The sequence below is a fragment of the Natator depressus genome, chromosome 1 (assembly GCF_965152275.1).
Source record: "Natator depressus isolate rNatDep1 chromosome 1, rNatDep2.hap1, whole genome shotgun sequence".
Taxonomy (NCBI): domain Eukaryota; kingdom Metazoa; phylum Chordata; order Testudines; family Cheloniidae; genus Natator; species Natator depressus.
This window is the reverse complement of record NC_134234.1, coordinates 39422184-39438202: the sequence shown is the minus strand read 5'-3', so window position 1 is coordinate 39438202 and position 16019 is coordinate 39422184. Positions and strand designations below refer to the sequence as shown.

Below are 16019 nucleotides of genomic sequence, written 5' to 3'. Positions count from 1 at the left end.
AGAACTGCATGTTACAAAGTGAAAACAAAATAGTGATCACTGGCAAACATCCAGATTAACATGAAACTAGCACTTAATATTTGTCTGATTATACAAAATAGTGCTACTTTTCTATAACCTATACTGTGTGGAACACTGTACACTTATCACAGACACATACATTATCTAAGCAAAACAAGGGTGGGCATAAAAGGTAGTGTGTCCAGGAGTGAAGTGCAGTTTGATCCTTAATTTTAGTCTTCTTTTATGGAAAGCAGATCTTGTCAAACAAATCAGATTTAAACTTTTGATGAGATTACAAATTTGGTTGATATTGGTAACTGCATAGATGTTATATACTTAGACTTTTATAAGCCATTTGACTTAGTACCGCATGACATTCTTATGAAAATATTAGCACTATATAATATAAATAAAGCACATCTAAAATAGATTAAGAACTAACTGACAGAACTAACAACTAACTGACAGAACTCAAAAAGCAGTTGTCAATGGGGAATCATCATCAAATGGGGATTTTTCTAGTTGGGTTCTTCATGGATTGGCACTAGGCCCAATGCTGTTCAATATTTTAAATCAGTGATTTGGAAATAAATAAACAAACACTGCTGATCATATCTGAGGATGACACAAAGGTTGGCAGAGTAGTAAATAAGGATGAGGACAAAGTGAGGGCAGTCATACAGAGTGATCTGGATCAGTTGGTAGATCAGGCCCATTCAAACAAAATACATTTAAATACAACCAAATGCAAGGTCATACATCTAGGAACAAGAAACACAGGCAATATCTACAGAATGGGGGCTGGTATCCTCAAAGCTGTGACTCTGAAAAAGATTTTGCAGTCACAGTGGCTAAGAAACTCAACATGAGCTCCTAGTGTGACACCGTGGCAAAAACGGATAACACTGTTCTTGGACGTAGAAACAGAGAAGCTCTCAGATTATTTTACCTTTGTTTACAGCACTGGTGAGACTGATAACAGAATATTGCATACAGTTCTGGTGTCCACATTTTTTAAAAGATGTTGAAAATCTGAAGCAGGCACAGAGAAAAGCCACAAAAATAATTTGAGGTCTGGAGAAAATGTCTTACAGCAAGAAACTTAAAGACCTTAAGAGGTCACTCGATTACAGTTTATAAGTACCCTGACAGGGAGAAAATGCTTGGTACTGATGGGCTCTTTAATCTTGAGGAGAGAGGCATAACAAGAATCAATGACTAGAAGCCGAAGTCAAACAAATTCAAATTAGACACAGGGCACATATTTTTGAAGGTGATAAACCTCTGGACTAAACTTAACAAAGGAAGTATTGGATTCTCTATCTGTTGATTCCTTCAAATCAAGACTGGATGTCTTTCTGAAAGGTATGTTTTAGTAAAACAAAAAACAAAAAACAAAAAAAACCAATATTGGGCTCAACGCAGGGGTTATCAGCTGACTTGGTTTGCGAGGCTCAGGCTATAGGGCTGTTTAACAGTGGTGTAAATACTCAGGCCCAGGGTGGACCCCAGGCTCTGGGACAACCCCTCTTCGTGGGGTCCCAGAGCCTGAACGACTACACCACAGCCTTGTAACCCAAGCCCCGCAAGCCTGAGTTAGCTGACACAGACTAGCTGTGGGTCTTTAACTGCAGTGTAGACATACTCTTAGTGGCCTGTGATATACAGGAAGTTCAACCAGACAACCTAATTGTCCCTTATTGCCTTAGAATCTATGAATTCTGTTAAGATTATGACAGAAATCAATTTTATTTGGCTATAGAAATAAAACTAACATTGTATTATTTATACAGTATCATAGGTGTGCATGGCCCTTTACAATCAAATAAAGTTAACAGATTCTTGTCCTCAGGAGCTGCAATCAAAGAGGATGATCACATGAACACTCATTAATGAACTCAGTACTTACTATCGTGAGTAGTCCCATAGAATTTGTTAGTACTACTAGTACTACTATTGGCTGCAAATGTTTGACCCTTAATTAGATCCAACACAAAGGATGCAAATAAACAGTAGGTGTGGTAAGATATGGGTTACAGCAGCAGAAGATAGTGATGTGTGCTTAATATTACATACACAAATATATTTTAAAAAATAACATCTAAAAATGGAGGGCGTAGGTCAGCAATGGAAGGCTTGCTAGAAGAAGGGATATAGTATTCACATTTTATTACTCTTTCCACTCTCTCTCTATTTTTTTAGGTTAGTAATTAAGCTTAAATAGAACACACTGAAAAAAAATTAAGTTCTTTCTCTACCCAGGTATTTAAATTATGCTTATTACCATGATGTCTGACCACTTATATCCACTTTAGACCCATTTTCAAGAGAATATCAAGTCTTTATAACTCATCTGTTCAAAAGAAAAGGTAGATTTTTCCATTATGATGTACCCGCATAAATGTTAATGCTCAAACATTAAAGTAAACGTTTGCTTGATGTCAAAGAAAATGATTCCCTTTATAAGCCCCAAATATTAGATAAAAAAGTAAAAAGATGCTGGAAAACCTTAAGGAAAAAATACTGCAAGTTCTTACCGGGAGAGAATTCCAACAAAGTTGCGCACAGATGATGCATGGAATAAGGATTGAACATTCCCAAGACTGCTCAGAAACTCTGCTGTTTCACTTATTCTGCCAACTCTGAATATTTGTAGAACTTTCACTGGACAGTCACTGCAAGAAATTGAAAATGAACTTCGAGGTCATGTGAGTTAGAAAGTATATTCAAATTCAATTAATAGCTAATGGGTGAAGAACTAATATGTACCTCATAGAAATGACTACTTTTCGTTTCTTGTAATTATAAAAGAAAAACAACCAGACACAATACAAAGGAGCATTTACTGGAAATATTTAAATATTAAAAGCAAACAGGAATACAAATTGTAATTCAACAGCAGCTATCTAATCTGTGATTGTCTGTAATCCCATAGTAGGTTTCCTCCTTTTCTATACAATGTATTTATGTTTCACAGAGTTCAAGCTATGGCACAACTGTGAAAAAATCCAAATGTTAGTTTTCCAAAATTTTAACAAAAACAGATTTTGAAGTTTCTACAATCAGGCCTACTCACTCATTGTCCTTTTGGAGTCAACAGTCTGGGTGACCTAAGGGGAAGAGCTTCTAGCTCATGGTCTGCACAGAATGCAGCTGCATTACACTACAACTCCCAGCAGCCACTGACACTTGTCTGTTGAGGCTGGAGAAAGGACCAATGGCTGCTGGAAGTTGTTGCACACTGATTAAGGCTTAAAAGGTATTTAGGTGCCCAACTCCATGAATCAATGGGAGTTAAAGATATTTAGGCACCTGAGGATCTGGGCCTACAAGCTCAGTCCCGAACAAGCCTGCCACAAGCTCAGCTACATACAAAATACTTATTCAATTACAAAACAATCTTGGTGGGATCTTCTCTTAAAGATATTTAAATAACAAATTCAGAGTAGTAGGAATAGGTGCTGAATCCCTCAGTAGCATGAGCAGAGAGGAATTTAGCAAAGCTTTTTTTAAATTTGCCTTTTTTGGTATCCTTTCAGATCCTGGGAAGTCCAGACTTGGTGCAGATCTGTGGATCCTGCTCCATGTAATGCTCCAGCATGCTGTTTATTGATATCACTTCCAGGCTCTACCTCTGACAGGAGGCCACCTTCAGAGTTAAGATGAGGGGTAAATTTTTCAAAAGTACCTAAGTGACTTGGCTCTTAAGGCCATGTCTACACAATGGGTGCTACAGCAGCACAGCATACGCTGCTGTAACCCCATAGTGCAGATGCAGATTATAGCAATGAAGAGATTTTTTTTCACTGCTGTAGGAACTCCACCTCCCTGAGTGACAGTAGCTAGGACAACAGAAGCATTTTTCCAACAAACCTGTTGCATCTACAACAGAGGTTAAGTCAGGCCTTTGCACCATTTTCAAAAGTCACATTCAGTTCATTGTAAAAGCAGCAGGTCTGTAAGTAGGCACTGGATTGACTTTTGGCCTCCCTGGTTCTAGTATGCCTGCTGCAGGTCCTTCGTTTTCACCTGGCACTGCTGTGATTCCTACCATACCCCTTTGCCTGCATCCCCTGTGCAATCTTTTGGCAGATTTCCATGTTTCTATGACTGCTCCAAAGCTGTGTCTGCACAGTCTCTTCTCCCCACAGGCTCAGGAGATCCAATACCTACTGTCTGCTCCAAGCAGTAGCAAATCTAGTGAGTGGAGCCAGCATGGTCAATTGCTTACAACAAGGGAGAGACGGTAGGTGTGTCTGCCAGGCTGGGCAACCAGAAAAAGACTTTTAAAAATATACAGGGGTTTTAAAGGAGCAGTAGTGGCTTCTGGTCTCTGAGACGAGTTCAAAACTGTGACCAGAGCAGTCAGTGTTAGGTGGGACAGTGTTGTGGGACAGCTGCTGGAGAACTGTTAGGGTCAACGTAAGTCACACAGTGTCAATACTCGTGCTGCATTAACCTCAGTATGTCGACCACAGCTCAACACCATTCAAGGAGGTGGTGTTACTGCATCCCTGTAGTACATCCCTGTAGGACACTTACATCAGCTGGAGATAAATGTAAGTATAGACACATGTACAACTAAGTTGACGCAAGGTGGCTTATGTTGATCTAATTTTGTAGTGTAGACCAGGCCGCAACCTTAGGCTCTTAAGTCCCAATGACTTTCAAAGAGAATGAGGCCAGGTCTCCACCACAAAGTTTTGTTGGCATTGCTGTCAGTCAGGGTGTAAAAAGCCCATCCCCTCCAGCCAACATAGCTATGCGGCAACCCCCCGCGTTTAGATGCAGCTATGGTGACAGATGAGTGCTTCTGTCAGAGTAGACAATGTGGTTCAGGGACTTGGTATTCCTACATGGGCAGAAAAACTCCTTTTGTCAGAGTCCTTAGTGCAGATGCAGCTTATGTTGCTAGTATACCAGCAAGCCATTTGTAGTGTAGACAAGGCTATCACCTCCTAAGTACCTATGTCACTTTTAAAAAGAAAAGGAGGACTTGTGGCACCTTAGAGACTAACAAATTTATTTGAGCATAAGCTTTTGTGAGCTACAGCTGTAGCTCACGAAAGCTTATGCTCAAATAAATTTGTTAGCCTCCAAGGTGCCACAAGTACTCCTTTTCTTTTTGAGGATACAGACTAACACGGCTGCTACTCTGAAATATGTCACTTTTGTAAACAGGAGATAGGCTCCTAAGTTACTTAGGCACTTCTGAAAACTTTACCTGAGGTAGGTTTTTTGAGGATTACAAATATTTTTTAATGTCCCTACTTATGGAGCTACTATATGAAGCTTCTTTTTTAGAAGACCTTTTAAGCCTGCTCCTTCAACATCTATTTCTACAGTAGTTTGATTTTTGAAAAAAATATCTTTTACAGAAAATCAAATGCAGTGTCCCAAAAACTAAGATCACGTACTCTCTCTAACTTTATTTTGATGAATTTATTCATTTTTCCATGTTTAATTTTACTGGTTAATTACAAGATAGGGTCTCTAGTATAACCCCAACCAATACAATTAAATAAAATCCAACTGAAATATACATTAGCAAGTAAGCTTTTTGAAAGTATATAGCAAAGAACATTTAATTTATAGTTTTTTACATGAATGAGAATGGTTTGAAAGGGGCTAAGGAGATTCTCAAAAGGGGGGGGGCAGGTTTTTTAAATAACACAAGGAAAATTAAAAACAGCTGAAATAAAAATTTTACACTTAAAAAAGGATCAACGTTAAAATGCCTGAAAATAAACACTGAAATTCAGCAACAAACACAGAAGCCATAAAATCTAATTAAAACAAATTTAAAAATAGTTCCTTTCAAAATTATTGAGGCCTTGAATAATGAAACAAAAAATAGAGCAATTTTTTCAGTCTCATTAGATACTGTCATAATGAATTTGTTTCTATTCAATCCAAATGTACATCATAGTAGAGGAAGATATATCTTATGCAGCTGATCAAAGCAAAGATGGGCAGGAAGAACAACTGGGGCCAAGATCCAGCTGTTTTTAGAGTTGGGAGTGAGCTACCAATGGCCTATCATCATGCTGGCTGTAAAAGCTGCAGGGCCCCAAGCAAGGACACAGCCCCAAGATGCTGGAGCTGATGACTGGGCATGAATTTCTTCCCATCTGGTTCTGGTCTTAAGGAAGGTATGGGAGCAAGTTCTTTCCTCTTCCTTTTGTCTCAGAGATGGAGGAGGAATAAGATAAACACCTGACATGCTATGCCTGCTTACTTTGCTTTTGTAAAGGCCAGCCCTGCCTACTCCACAATCCTGCTGGTTCTGGAGTGGAGTGGAGTGTTCCAGAAGCCAAAGATCTCACTGCTGTGGCAGAATCTGGTGGCCCACCGCTCATTATACGTATTTTATGCATTATTTCTATAATACTACTGAGATCATCTTATCACTATTAAACACCCACCTGTGATTGTTTTTCAACACCTGCTGTTTAACATTGAGAAATTCTTCACTCTTTGGATTGATAGCTTGTATCTTGCACCTTAAAGCCCGGTATTTAGCAAGAGATGGTGGGTTAGGGCTTGACATACTTGTTTCACAAACATTAAGCATGTCTCTGATTAGCTAAAATATAAAGATATAAATTAGAATTGATATGTGGATAATATATTGTAGTGATTAGTGAACAATGTTCTAATTCTCTACATTTTTGGTGACTTTTTTGGGGGGGTCATTTTATACTTGTTACATTTAATATAGAAAATAACCAAAACCCAGAAGAAAGAAAGAGAGAGAAAATTATAGTAAAAGAAAATAATTCTCTCAAATTACAGTGAAATAATACTGGAACTGAAGATAAAAGCAGAGATTATTTCAATTTATCTGTTAGCATGTATAGCAAGAGTGAGACCAGGTATGGCACCTTATGTAAACAAAACATGGCAGATACACTTAAACTGCTTTCATAAAACTCCAAATCAATCCAAGCCTTGGGCCATCTCACAACAACTCAGCAAACCAGTATTTTCTGTTGGTTGGCTGCCATTTTGACTTTGCTCCTGGGCCCGTCCCCACACCCTGGCTGCCACTCAGCAGCCATCCTGTGTTGTCAGCAGTGCCACTGGCCAATCAGGAGGGCAATGGCAGTAAAAGCAATGCACAAAGCTGGGCTTCACAGTCTAGGGGAGGGGGGAAAGGTGAGGGATTGAGATCATGTTATCACAGGACTCGGACCAATCCAATTCCCAAACCTTAGCAGGGAGTTTTCCTGCTCGGAGGATGGAGACAGGGTGGGGAGGCCAAGCAACCCAGCACCAGCTTATGCCTGGAGAAGTGGCACACACACAAAATTTGATTAATGCATATTCACAGATTCCAAGGTCAGAAGGAACCATTGTGATCATACAGTATGATCTGTATAACAACATATCATGATGGGGCACCTAACCTGCACACAAACTAATTATATAACATTAAACTATAAAAACATTATATTGCTGCCACATCATCAGTCACGGGCAAGATTTATGGGATGAGAGACTTCTGGTATCAGAAACTTTCCTATGGCCAAAGATAATTATATCGACCATATTTTAAACGTAATTTCTTTGCACCACTAGTAAGCCCCCATTGCTATTTGGATTCACAATGGAACTACATTTTAGTAGCCCTTGCAAGAGTTAAAAAATATCCTACTCACTGGTGTGACAGTATTTATAAGTGACACTATACAGGACACATCAGTGCTTACTAGCAATCTGAAAATGTTACCTGACAGAGGTCCTGTTTGCTAGATAACAGTTTTTTGGTAATATTATAGTCTATTCCACTTTTGTGACGTATAATTCGATAGAACTCCATCATCATCGCTTTCAGTGCCTTTGCTGCTGTTCCCTCATTCATTGCATTCTTTATTTGAAGTAGAATACCTTCCCCTTTGCTCACCTTCAAGAGAAGAGATTATTAAATATGAAATCCTGACAGAACAGTGCAACAAGCCTGAAAAAGGTAAATACTAGAAATAGAGGGTAATTTGTTTCCACACTAAGATAATACTTTTTTGTTTATTCTTTGTTATTGCAACACCAGCACAATGCCTTTTTGTATCTGAGTTTGGCATTCAAAACCAAGTACCTGATTCTATCTTCATGCTGAGCTACTCCGCAAGTAGTCGTGCTGATTTCAGTAGGACTGCTCACAAAGTAAGGGGAGCAGCATGTACCCCAAGTATATAACAAAAAAGAACATGGATTTGATTAGCGGGCAAATGCCTCTTAGTTTCTTGTAAATTCACAAGGTCAGACTAACTCTTCATTAAATAATGGAAAACAATCCCAGAGGGTTTATGGTTGGAAACTACAAGAAGATAACAATAAATGTTAATGAAACTTCTAAATCATTAGTTTATCCAAAGGTACATAAGGCAAACACCTATTTATAGCAAGAGTCTGAAGACTGCACTGAAGTACCATTATCCATTTGACATTCTGTCCACATTTGAAATAAAACAGGAAATAGATTTGTTCACATAACTGTACTGAATTTCAATATAGCTGTTACTTGTAATACATTCCCATTTGATCCTTTCTGCAGAATGCCATGTGATGGTTTGATGATCACAGAGCAGTAGGGAAGAGGCAAACTTCAATAAATTTACACAAACCATAAGCAATATCCAGTAGTGTAATAGTAGTGACATAAGCCAGGGACTTCATAACAAAGTTGTACTCTATATCAATACTGATCCAAGGTTGGTCCTTGCTTCACAATGGCCCTTTGGCAACATTGCTAACTGAACCACAGCTTTTAAATTCTTATATTTTAAAAACTTAAGACTATTTCTTAGGAAATTGCACACAATGATGTTTCTGTTACAAATTAACTACTTTGGCAGTGAAGCCAGTCAGAACATATGAATTTTATCAAATTAATTCTTACAGAGGGACACATTGGGATACAGACCTTTTCACTTCTAGGACTGTGGTTCGTATCTTACTTACACTGGCAATGATTGAATGTTACCTACCAAATACCTGGTGACTTATGTAAAATGAATAGGAAATTGCAGTAGACAGGCTCCCACGTCTCCACATCAAATGGTATGTCTAAAATTTATATATTAATTGATTTATAAAATGCACCCACCACAGTCTCTGGATACATATATACACACATACACACTAGATACAGTTATGGAGGTGTGTTTAAATACAACTGTATCTAGTATAATTCTGATCCCAGGTTGGAAAGGGCAAAATACTCTTGCTTGGAAACAAAATACTTACATTAATACTTAGATAACACTGGTTCCTAAAGAGTCATCATTTCTAAGCAAAATTAACTTACATCATTTAGGCTGATGTTGTTTACTGGTTCAAGTAGTAAATGGTCCAGATGACCAAGTGCTTCTGCCCAGATCAGTTCCACAAAAGCACTAATTTCTTGGGATAAAGTGCTTGAATTTATGGCTTCCTCTAGAAGTAGCTGCAGTAAACAAATATCAATTAATAAAAGAAACAGAGATGCAGAACTTGCTCCTCCAGTTCTCAGACTGGTAAAACTCCCATTGATTTCCCTGTTCTGATAAGCGATATACTACAGTATATGTGTTAACATTTACTATGACTTATTTAGGCCAATGACTTGAACGGGAGACTTGCTTGCAAAAAGTCTTCTGGATGGGGAGCATAGAAAAGCATGAGCTCATGTTCTTGCTTGAAAGTTGACTGGGCTATCTGATAATGAATGGGATTTATTATTAAAAGATAGTGCAAACAAGCTCCAGATGAGGCAGTATATTCTGCCAGCTCTGCTGGAAGAAACTCCACAAAAAGCTCTACTACACTGCAATTCTTTCTCCTTTCCCTTTAAAACATCCCCAAACCACTGTCACCACAGCCATAACTCTTATGAACAATTTTTCTAATCAATTCCCTAAACTCATACTGAGTCTCTGTCTTCAGCTAATTCAATTGCTCCCTGCTCCTTCTTTCCTTTCCTCCATTATTCTTTGTGACAGACTACCCCAAAATTGCTTCCAACACCTTTCCCAATCTCAGTAAGGGCAGTAGCCAATCAGCTGCTGATTGATGGATCTGTTGCTTATACAATGAATAGGACAATAGACTGCAAACAGTAAGCTTTGCTAAAACGGACTGCATGTCCCTACTATTTTATTTATTATGCAGTTGATTCCTGTAAGTTCAGGATGGATGGATTCAAAATGATTGTTGTCTTCATTTGGGGTGCATACTATTTCTCCTGGTTCAAAAAGCCGCAAAAAATTGTGTACGTTTATCACAGACACTCCTCTCATACAGGTAAAAACTGGGGATGCAGAGCTAAAGAAGAAAGGAAGGGCATGAAAACCAGTGCAATCCATACATCCAAAGCAGCTAAAGAAAGTATGGAGAGATTTTCTAATGTGTACTGAGGAACATCATTAAAATATTTGCTTTTGGGTTTTTTTTGGCAGTATTTTTGAGCTCCAGTGGTTGCCATAAAGTCAATGTTTTCCAACAGTTACTGCACAGCAGTATCAGACACAACACAATGTTTCTCTATGCTTAGAATAGGAAAGAACTGTTGGAAGATAGTGAAGTTTTAGTGACAACAGCTGTATTGCTTCAGAGAAAACAATACAAGGGATTCTAACATTTCCTGGATATAGGTGATATTATCTCAAAGCCAGTTTTGTGTCAACACGTAGTTTAGCTTATCTGGGGCAAAGGGGAGGGTAGATTGCTTACAGTAAAAAGGTACATGGAAAAAACTTTGTATCACACTACATCTATTTTCAATGGCAGATAGACAATCAAACCTATTTGAAAAAATACTCCTGGGGCCAGGATCCAACTCACTGTTGTCAATGGGAGTCTTCCTACAGACTTCAGTGGAAATTGGATCAAGGCTATGAACATAAGTAATGAGTGAGAATTCTGGTACTTGAAAACATCAAATTGTACAATATTCTGACATTATTTTTTGGGCACAACTCCCACTGACTTTGATGGAGTATTCTATGTACTTACCTATGGTGGAATAAGGATACTGGGAATTCTCTACAAAGTGATCAATTAAATTTGCTTTTCATATGTTAGAGTGAAGTAATGTAAACCATTAGTTCATTATTCCTAAAAATCTTTTAAAACATTAGCACATAAATACCATTTTCCCTACCCTATTATATTCTACTACTTAAATCTAAACCATAATCCTCACACTCAGAGAATCAGATAGTAATATAAATCACGAAGACCAGAAGAATACAAACAAATAAGTCATGCTAACCTCTTGTAATTTCATAGAGGCTAAATTGTCTGCACCTGGTGGAAAGGTTTCTCTTAATAGAAAATCCTGGTTCTTCAAATCTTCAACATAAATCTCATAATTTTTTCTTACTTCTTCAGAAGTCTTAGTTGCTATGAACTGTTTTTTACTCTGTGAATGACAACATCAAAATATATAAGAAAAAGAAGACTTACAGAAGTGTTCCAGTTTTCTAGCACGTCACACTACTAGCTGAGAGACTTGTGCGTAAAGTTTATCTAGAGCTCTAGCATAACAGGTTTTTAGAGTGTGATGGGGTGTATAAACCCTACATTGGGACAGAAGGGGTTGAAGAGCAGTTCTGGGCCCAGATGACTCCACCCCTCCACACATACAGAGCTTGCTCCAGTTGGAGGACAATCGTAAAAGGGAAACAGACAATTTGGAAGGGGAGAATAACCTTTTTGGACATAGAAAAAGCCTATTATGTGTTATGGAGAGTACGACTACTTCATAAAGTAGGCTCCAGGGGTATTATAGGAAGAATGTATATATGGGTATGGGACTTCAGCAAATGAACAAGTCTGAATAGGGAAAGCTTTTTCCAACACATACACAATTGCAAATAGAACTCCACAGGGCAGTGTAATTAGCCCAACCCTCTTTAACATCATGATAAATAACCTCCCCAAGGAGATGAGTACAGGAATAGGGATCACATTATTTGTTGATGTCTTGTGTCATACGGACCAAAGCAGAAACGTTTATTCTTCTGGCAGTGCTTTCAATTATGCACTTAAGGGAAGTGCAGAATAGGGAAACAGGTGGGCATTCAAATTCTCCATAGACTAAACTAAGGGAATGATTGATGTTCACAACAAGGAAAATCCAAACAGATGTAAAGTTATAGCTACATGATTGCCTCTCATGGACCATATTGAAAATATTAAAGCACAAAGGTAGAGTTAAGTTACTTAAAAGTAACTCTGGAACATACTGGGGAGTGGATAAGAAAAAAATGGTAATGCTATACAGAACAGGAATTAGACCACTTATTGAGTATGGATGACAAGACTTTAGGTCAGCAGTGAACACAAATCTGAGAAAACTAGACTATATCCAAGTACAGCCATTGCATATTGCATGTGGTGCCTTCATTCTTATGCCTCTATGTTCACTACAGAAAGCAGCCAGTGAAGTGCCTATCATTCTTAGAATGAACTTCTTAGACTTAACCTTGTGGGCCAAAGTACTAGGTAACACTCAGCAAATATATAATGATTATTTGGAATTAAGTGGAGGCTAAGTAGGGAAAAAATTCAAAGTTCCCCATGTAACCAGGGTACAGAAGTGGATAAAGGATCCTAATGAAAAAAAAAAAGGACTAAAAGAGATCAAAATCTACAGCTATTGGGAAAATTCTCTATCATTGGAAAACCATTCCCCCTGAGGTAGGCATGAAATAATATAATGAAATAAATAAAAGGAGAAGAATGATAAATATACAAGATATAAGAAATCAATATATTTGTGATAAGTAAGGACACTATGGCCATATATATACAGATCGTTCAAAAGACAAAGGAACAGGAAGAGTGGGAACAGCTTTCTGCGTGTCCTCACTCAGACTCAAGAAAGTTCTAAGGCTAACTAACTTTGTATCCATTTTTACGGTTTAGCTAACAGGGATTATGATAGCATTAAACTGGGCTTTAGATGTGTGGCCAGCTGCCATGGCCACCTTCTCTGATTCCTTATTAGGACAGCAGGCAATTTACAATGGAAAGTCTGACATCAGAAATGATATTCTGAATGCAATATTACTGCTAACAACCAAACTGGCACAACTGGATATAACAATAGAAATAGCATGGATTCTGGTGCATGTAGGGATAGCAGGTAAAAGATTGGAAGACAAACAGGCAAAAGGGCTATTAATTGTGAACAAATTGACCAAGGAATCTCCTTAAGCAAACTGAAATTTAAACACCTAATGAAAAATAAATTAAGGAAGGAATGTCAAGAACTGTGAGCAAACTAAATGAAGGGGAGAAAATTCTAAGTAGTATGCCAAACAGTTGACAATGTTGATATAATCCAAGACCCTGAAAGGAAGAACAAAGTGGTTCTTTTCATAATTCTAACAGGGATTGTGGGTTAAGCAGTAATTTATTTCTAATTAACAAGAATAAAGATGAATTATGTGTAACAGGTCCAGGAAATGATAGATCATATTCTTTGGGATTGTAAAAACTGTACCAGTGAAAGGAGGTGTTTATACACAAAACTCAGAGGCCTTAAAATAATAAAATTTTCCTTGAAACAACTATCAAGGATACAAGGAAAATGGGGCCCAATAAAAAAAGCTCTTCTGCAATTCTTTAAGAATACTGAGAAAGGTGCAAGATTCTAAGCCAAGAACAAGGTATGAAGAAGAAGGGGGGGAGACCTACCTTGGTCCTGGCTGCAAGAGTAGTTCTGCTAGCAGCAGTTACCCCAGGCCCTAAAGGAAGAGCTAGCCATTCCCTAAGAGTAGAGAATGTTTTGCTCTAGCTTCTGGAGGATCACTTAATGAGACATTTGACCAAACCTTGGACTGGGGAAGCAAGTGATAGGAAGTGGCTTAGGGAGGCAGTCCTGAAGAGGGTATATGCTATCACTGCCTCTCATAGGGGTCCTAGGTCAGAGCCTGGTGGAGAGAAAGGGCTTGGCTCCCCTACCAACTGCCCTTTGTGTGGAGGGGCATAAATCCCTTTCTCCCCCCCAACCTTGGAGAGGAGGAGAGTACAGAGATATTGTAAGCCTTGAGTCAAGACTGTGCCAGCCACAGGAGTCCGGAGGTGGGCTGAAGACCCTTTCTTTTTTGAGGGCATTGGACTGTATCTATTTTATTGGACTCCTGTCATAAATATAAAGGGAAGGGTAAACCCCTTTAAAATTCCTCCTGGCCAGAGGAAAAATCCTCTCACCTGTAAAGGGTTAAGAAGCTAGGATAACCTCGCTGGCACTTGACCAAAATGACCGATGAGGAGACAAGATACTTTCAAAAGCTGGGGGGAGGGAAAAACAAAGGGTCTGTCTGTGTGATGCTTTTGCCGGGGACAGAACAGGAATGGAGTCTTAGAACTTAGAAAGTAATCTAGCTAGATATGCGTTAGATTACTTTCTTTAAATGGCTGAGAAATTAAGTTGTGTTGAATAGAATGGATATTCCTGTCTGTGTGCCTTTTTGTAACTTAAGGTTTTGCCTAGAGGGATTCTCTATGTTTTGAATGTAATTACCCTGTAAGGTACTTACCATCCTGATTTTACAGAGGTGATTCTTTTTACTTCTATTAAAATCCTTCTTTTCAGAAACTGAATGTTTTTTCATTATTCTTAAGAGTCAAGGGTTTGGGTCTGTGGTCACCTATGCAAATTGGTGAGGATTTTTACCAAACCTTCCCCAGGAAGTGGGGTGCAACGGTTGGGAGGATTTTGGGGGGAAAGACATTTCCAAACAACGCTTTCCTAATAAAAATAAACCCAGATAAACGTTTGGTGGTGGCAGTGGAAGTCCAAGGGCAAAGGGTAAAATAGTTTGTACCTTGGGGAAGTTTTAACCTAAGCTGGTAAAAGTAAGCTTAGGAGGTTTTCATGCAGGTCCCCACATCTGTACCCTAGAGTTCAGAGTGGGGAAGGAACCTTGACAACTCCGTTACCCTGAAAGGAAGTGAATGCAATTGGTGACCCAGCCAGAAGGCCTAGCTGCTACCTACCAAAAAGTGGACCACCTTGCATTAGAACAATTGCTGGAGAGGGATGCTGGAAATGGAGCAGAGCTGGCACCCAGTGGTATAACCACTAGGAAGCACCACCTGTACATGTAATCCCTGTCACACAAGGTACGTTTACACTGCAATATAAAACCTGTTGCACCTAGTCTCAGAGCCCAGGTCAACTGACTTGGGCTAGTGGGACTCAGGCTGTAGGGTTAAAAATAGCAGTGTAGATGTTTGAGCTCAGCCTGAAGCCCAGGCTCTGAGAGCCCCCTCCCTTGAGGGGGTCTCACAGTCCAGGCTCCAGCCAAAGCCGGAACATCTAATCTGCAATTTTAGCCCCATAGTCCGAGCCCAAGTCAGCTGACCTGGGCCAGCTGCAGCTGTGCCCCAGGTCTTTTACTGCAGTGTAGACATACCCAAAGAGGTAATGTTTTTAGGATTGCTGGAGAAGAACCAGAGGGTCAGGAAGGGAAAGCATGATGCATTACTCACAAAGTCTGTAATGGCTGGGTAGATTCTTAAAAATAAATGACATTTTACCAACTTTGAAGTGACAGGACTGGCAAATAATTGGCTCCAAGCAGGGTCCTTGATGTGACACAATGGGCCAAATTCATCCTGATTTACATTCAAATAATTGAACTCATTTGTGTTACACTGATATTGGCTTCAATAGTCACAGGAAAGATTAATTAGCCTCATTGTGTCTGGGAGCCTACTTTCAGTCAGTTATGTCAGAAGCTAATAGAATGACTTTTTCTTTTATTTATATTTAGTAATCTGATTGCAAACAGGAATGACAAGCATCTGGCACTATGGGATGGATTTATTAAATACACTGAAATAAACTAACAAATAAACCGGTAATAATGACAAAAACCAGCTCATACCTTAAATCCTTCTGACATGCTGAAGTGTGCAGCTATTCGAAAGGGAAACTCACATGATTCCTGGGAACACTGCAATTCAATAACTACAACCTGTTTGCCTTTCTCAGTATTAATCTGAAAGAAACAACAACCCTT

General features: G+C 38.9%; 1 protein-coding gene across 1 annotated transcript in view; it reads right to left on the bottom strand.

Annotated features, from left to right (window-relative positions):
* PARP4 (poly(ADP-ribose) polymerase family member 4) overlaps positions 1 to 16019 on the bottom strand; it is a 116805-nt gene that overhangs the window by 79120 nt on the left and 21666 nt on the right. The window contains exons 6-11 of the mRNA XM_074957908.1: positions 15885 to 15998; positions 11255 to 11404; positions 9311 to 9448; positions 7736 to 7909; positions 6429 to 6589; positions 2541 to 2678 (exon numbers count right to left, since the gene is read on the bottom strand). Of these exons, the coding sequence (XP_074814009.1) occupies positions 2541 to 2678; positions 6429 to 6589; positions 7736 to 7909; positions 9311 to 9448; positions 11255 to 11404; positions 15885 to 15998 (875 nt within the window). The remainder of the gene's footprint in view (positions 1 to 2540; positions 2679 to 6428; positions 6590 to 7735; positions 7910 to 9310; positions 9449 to 11254; positions 11405 to 15884; positions 15999 to 16019) is intronic.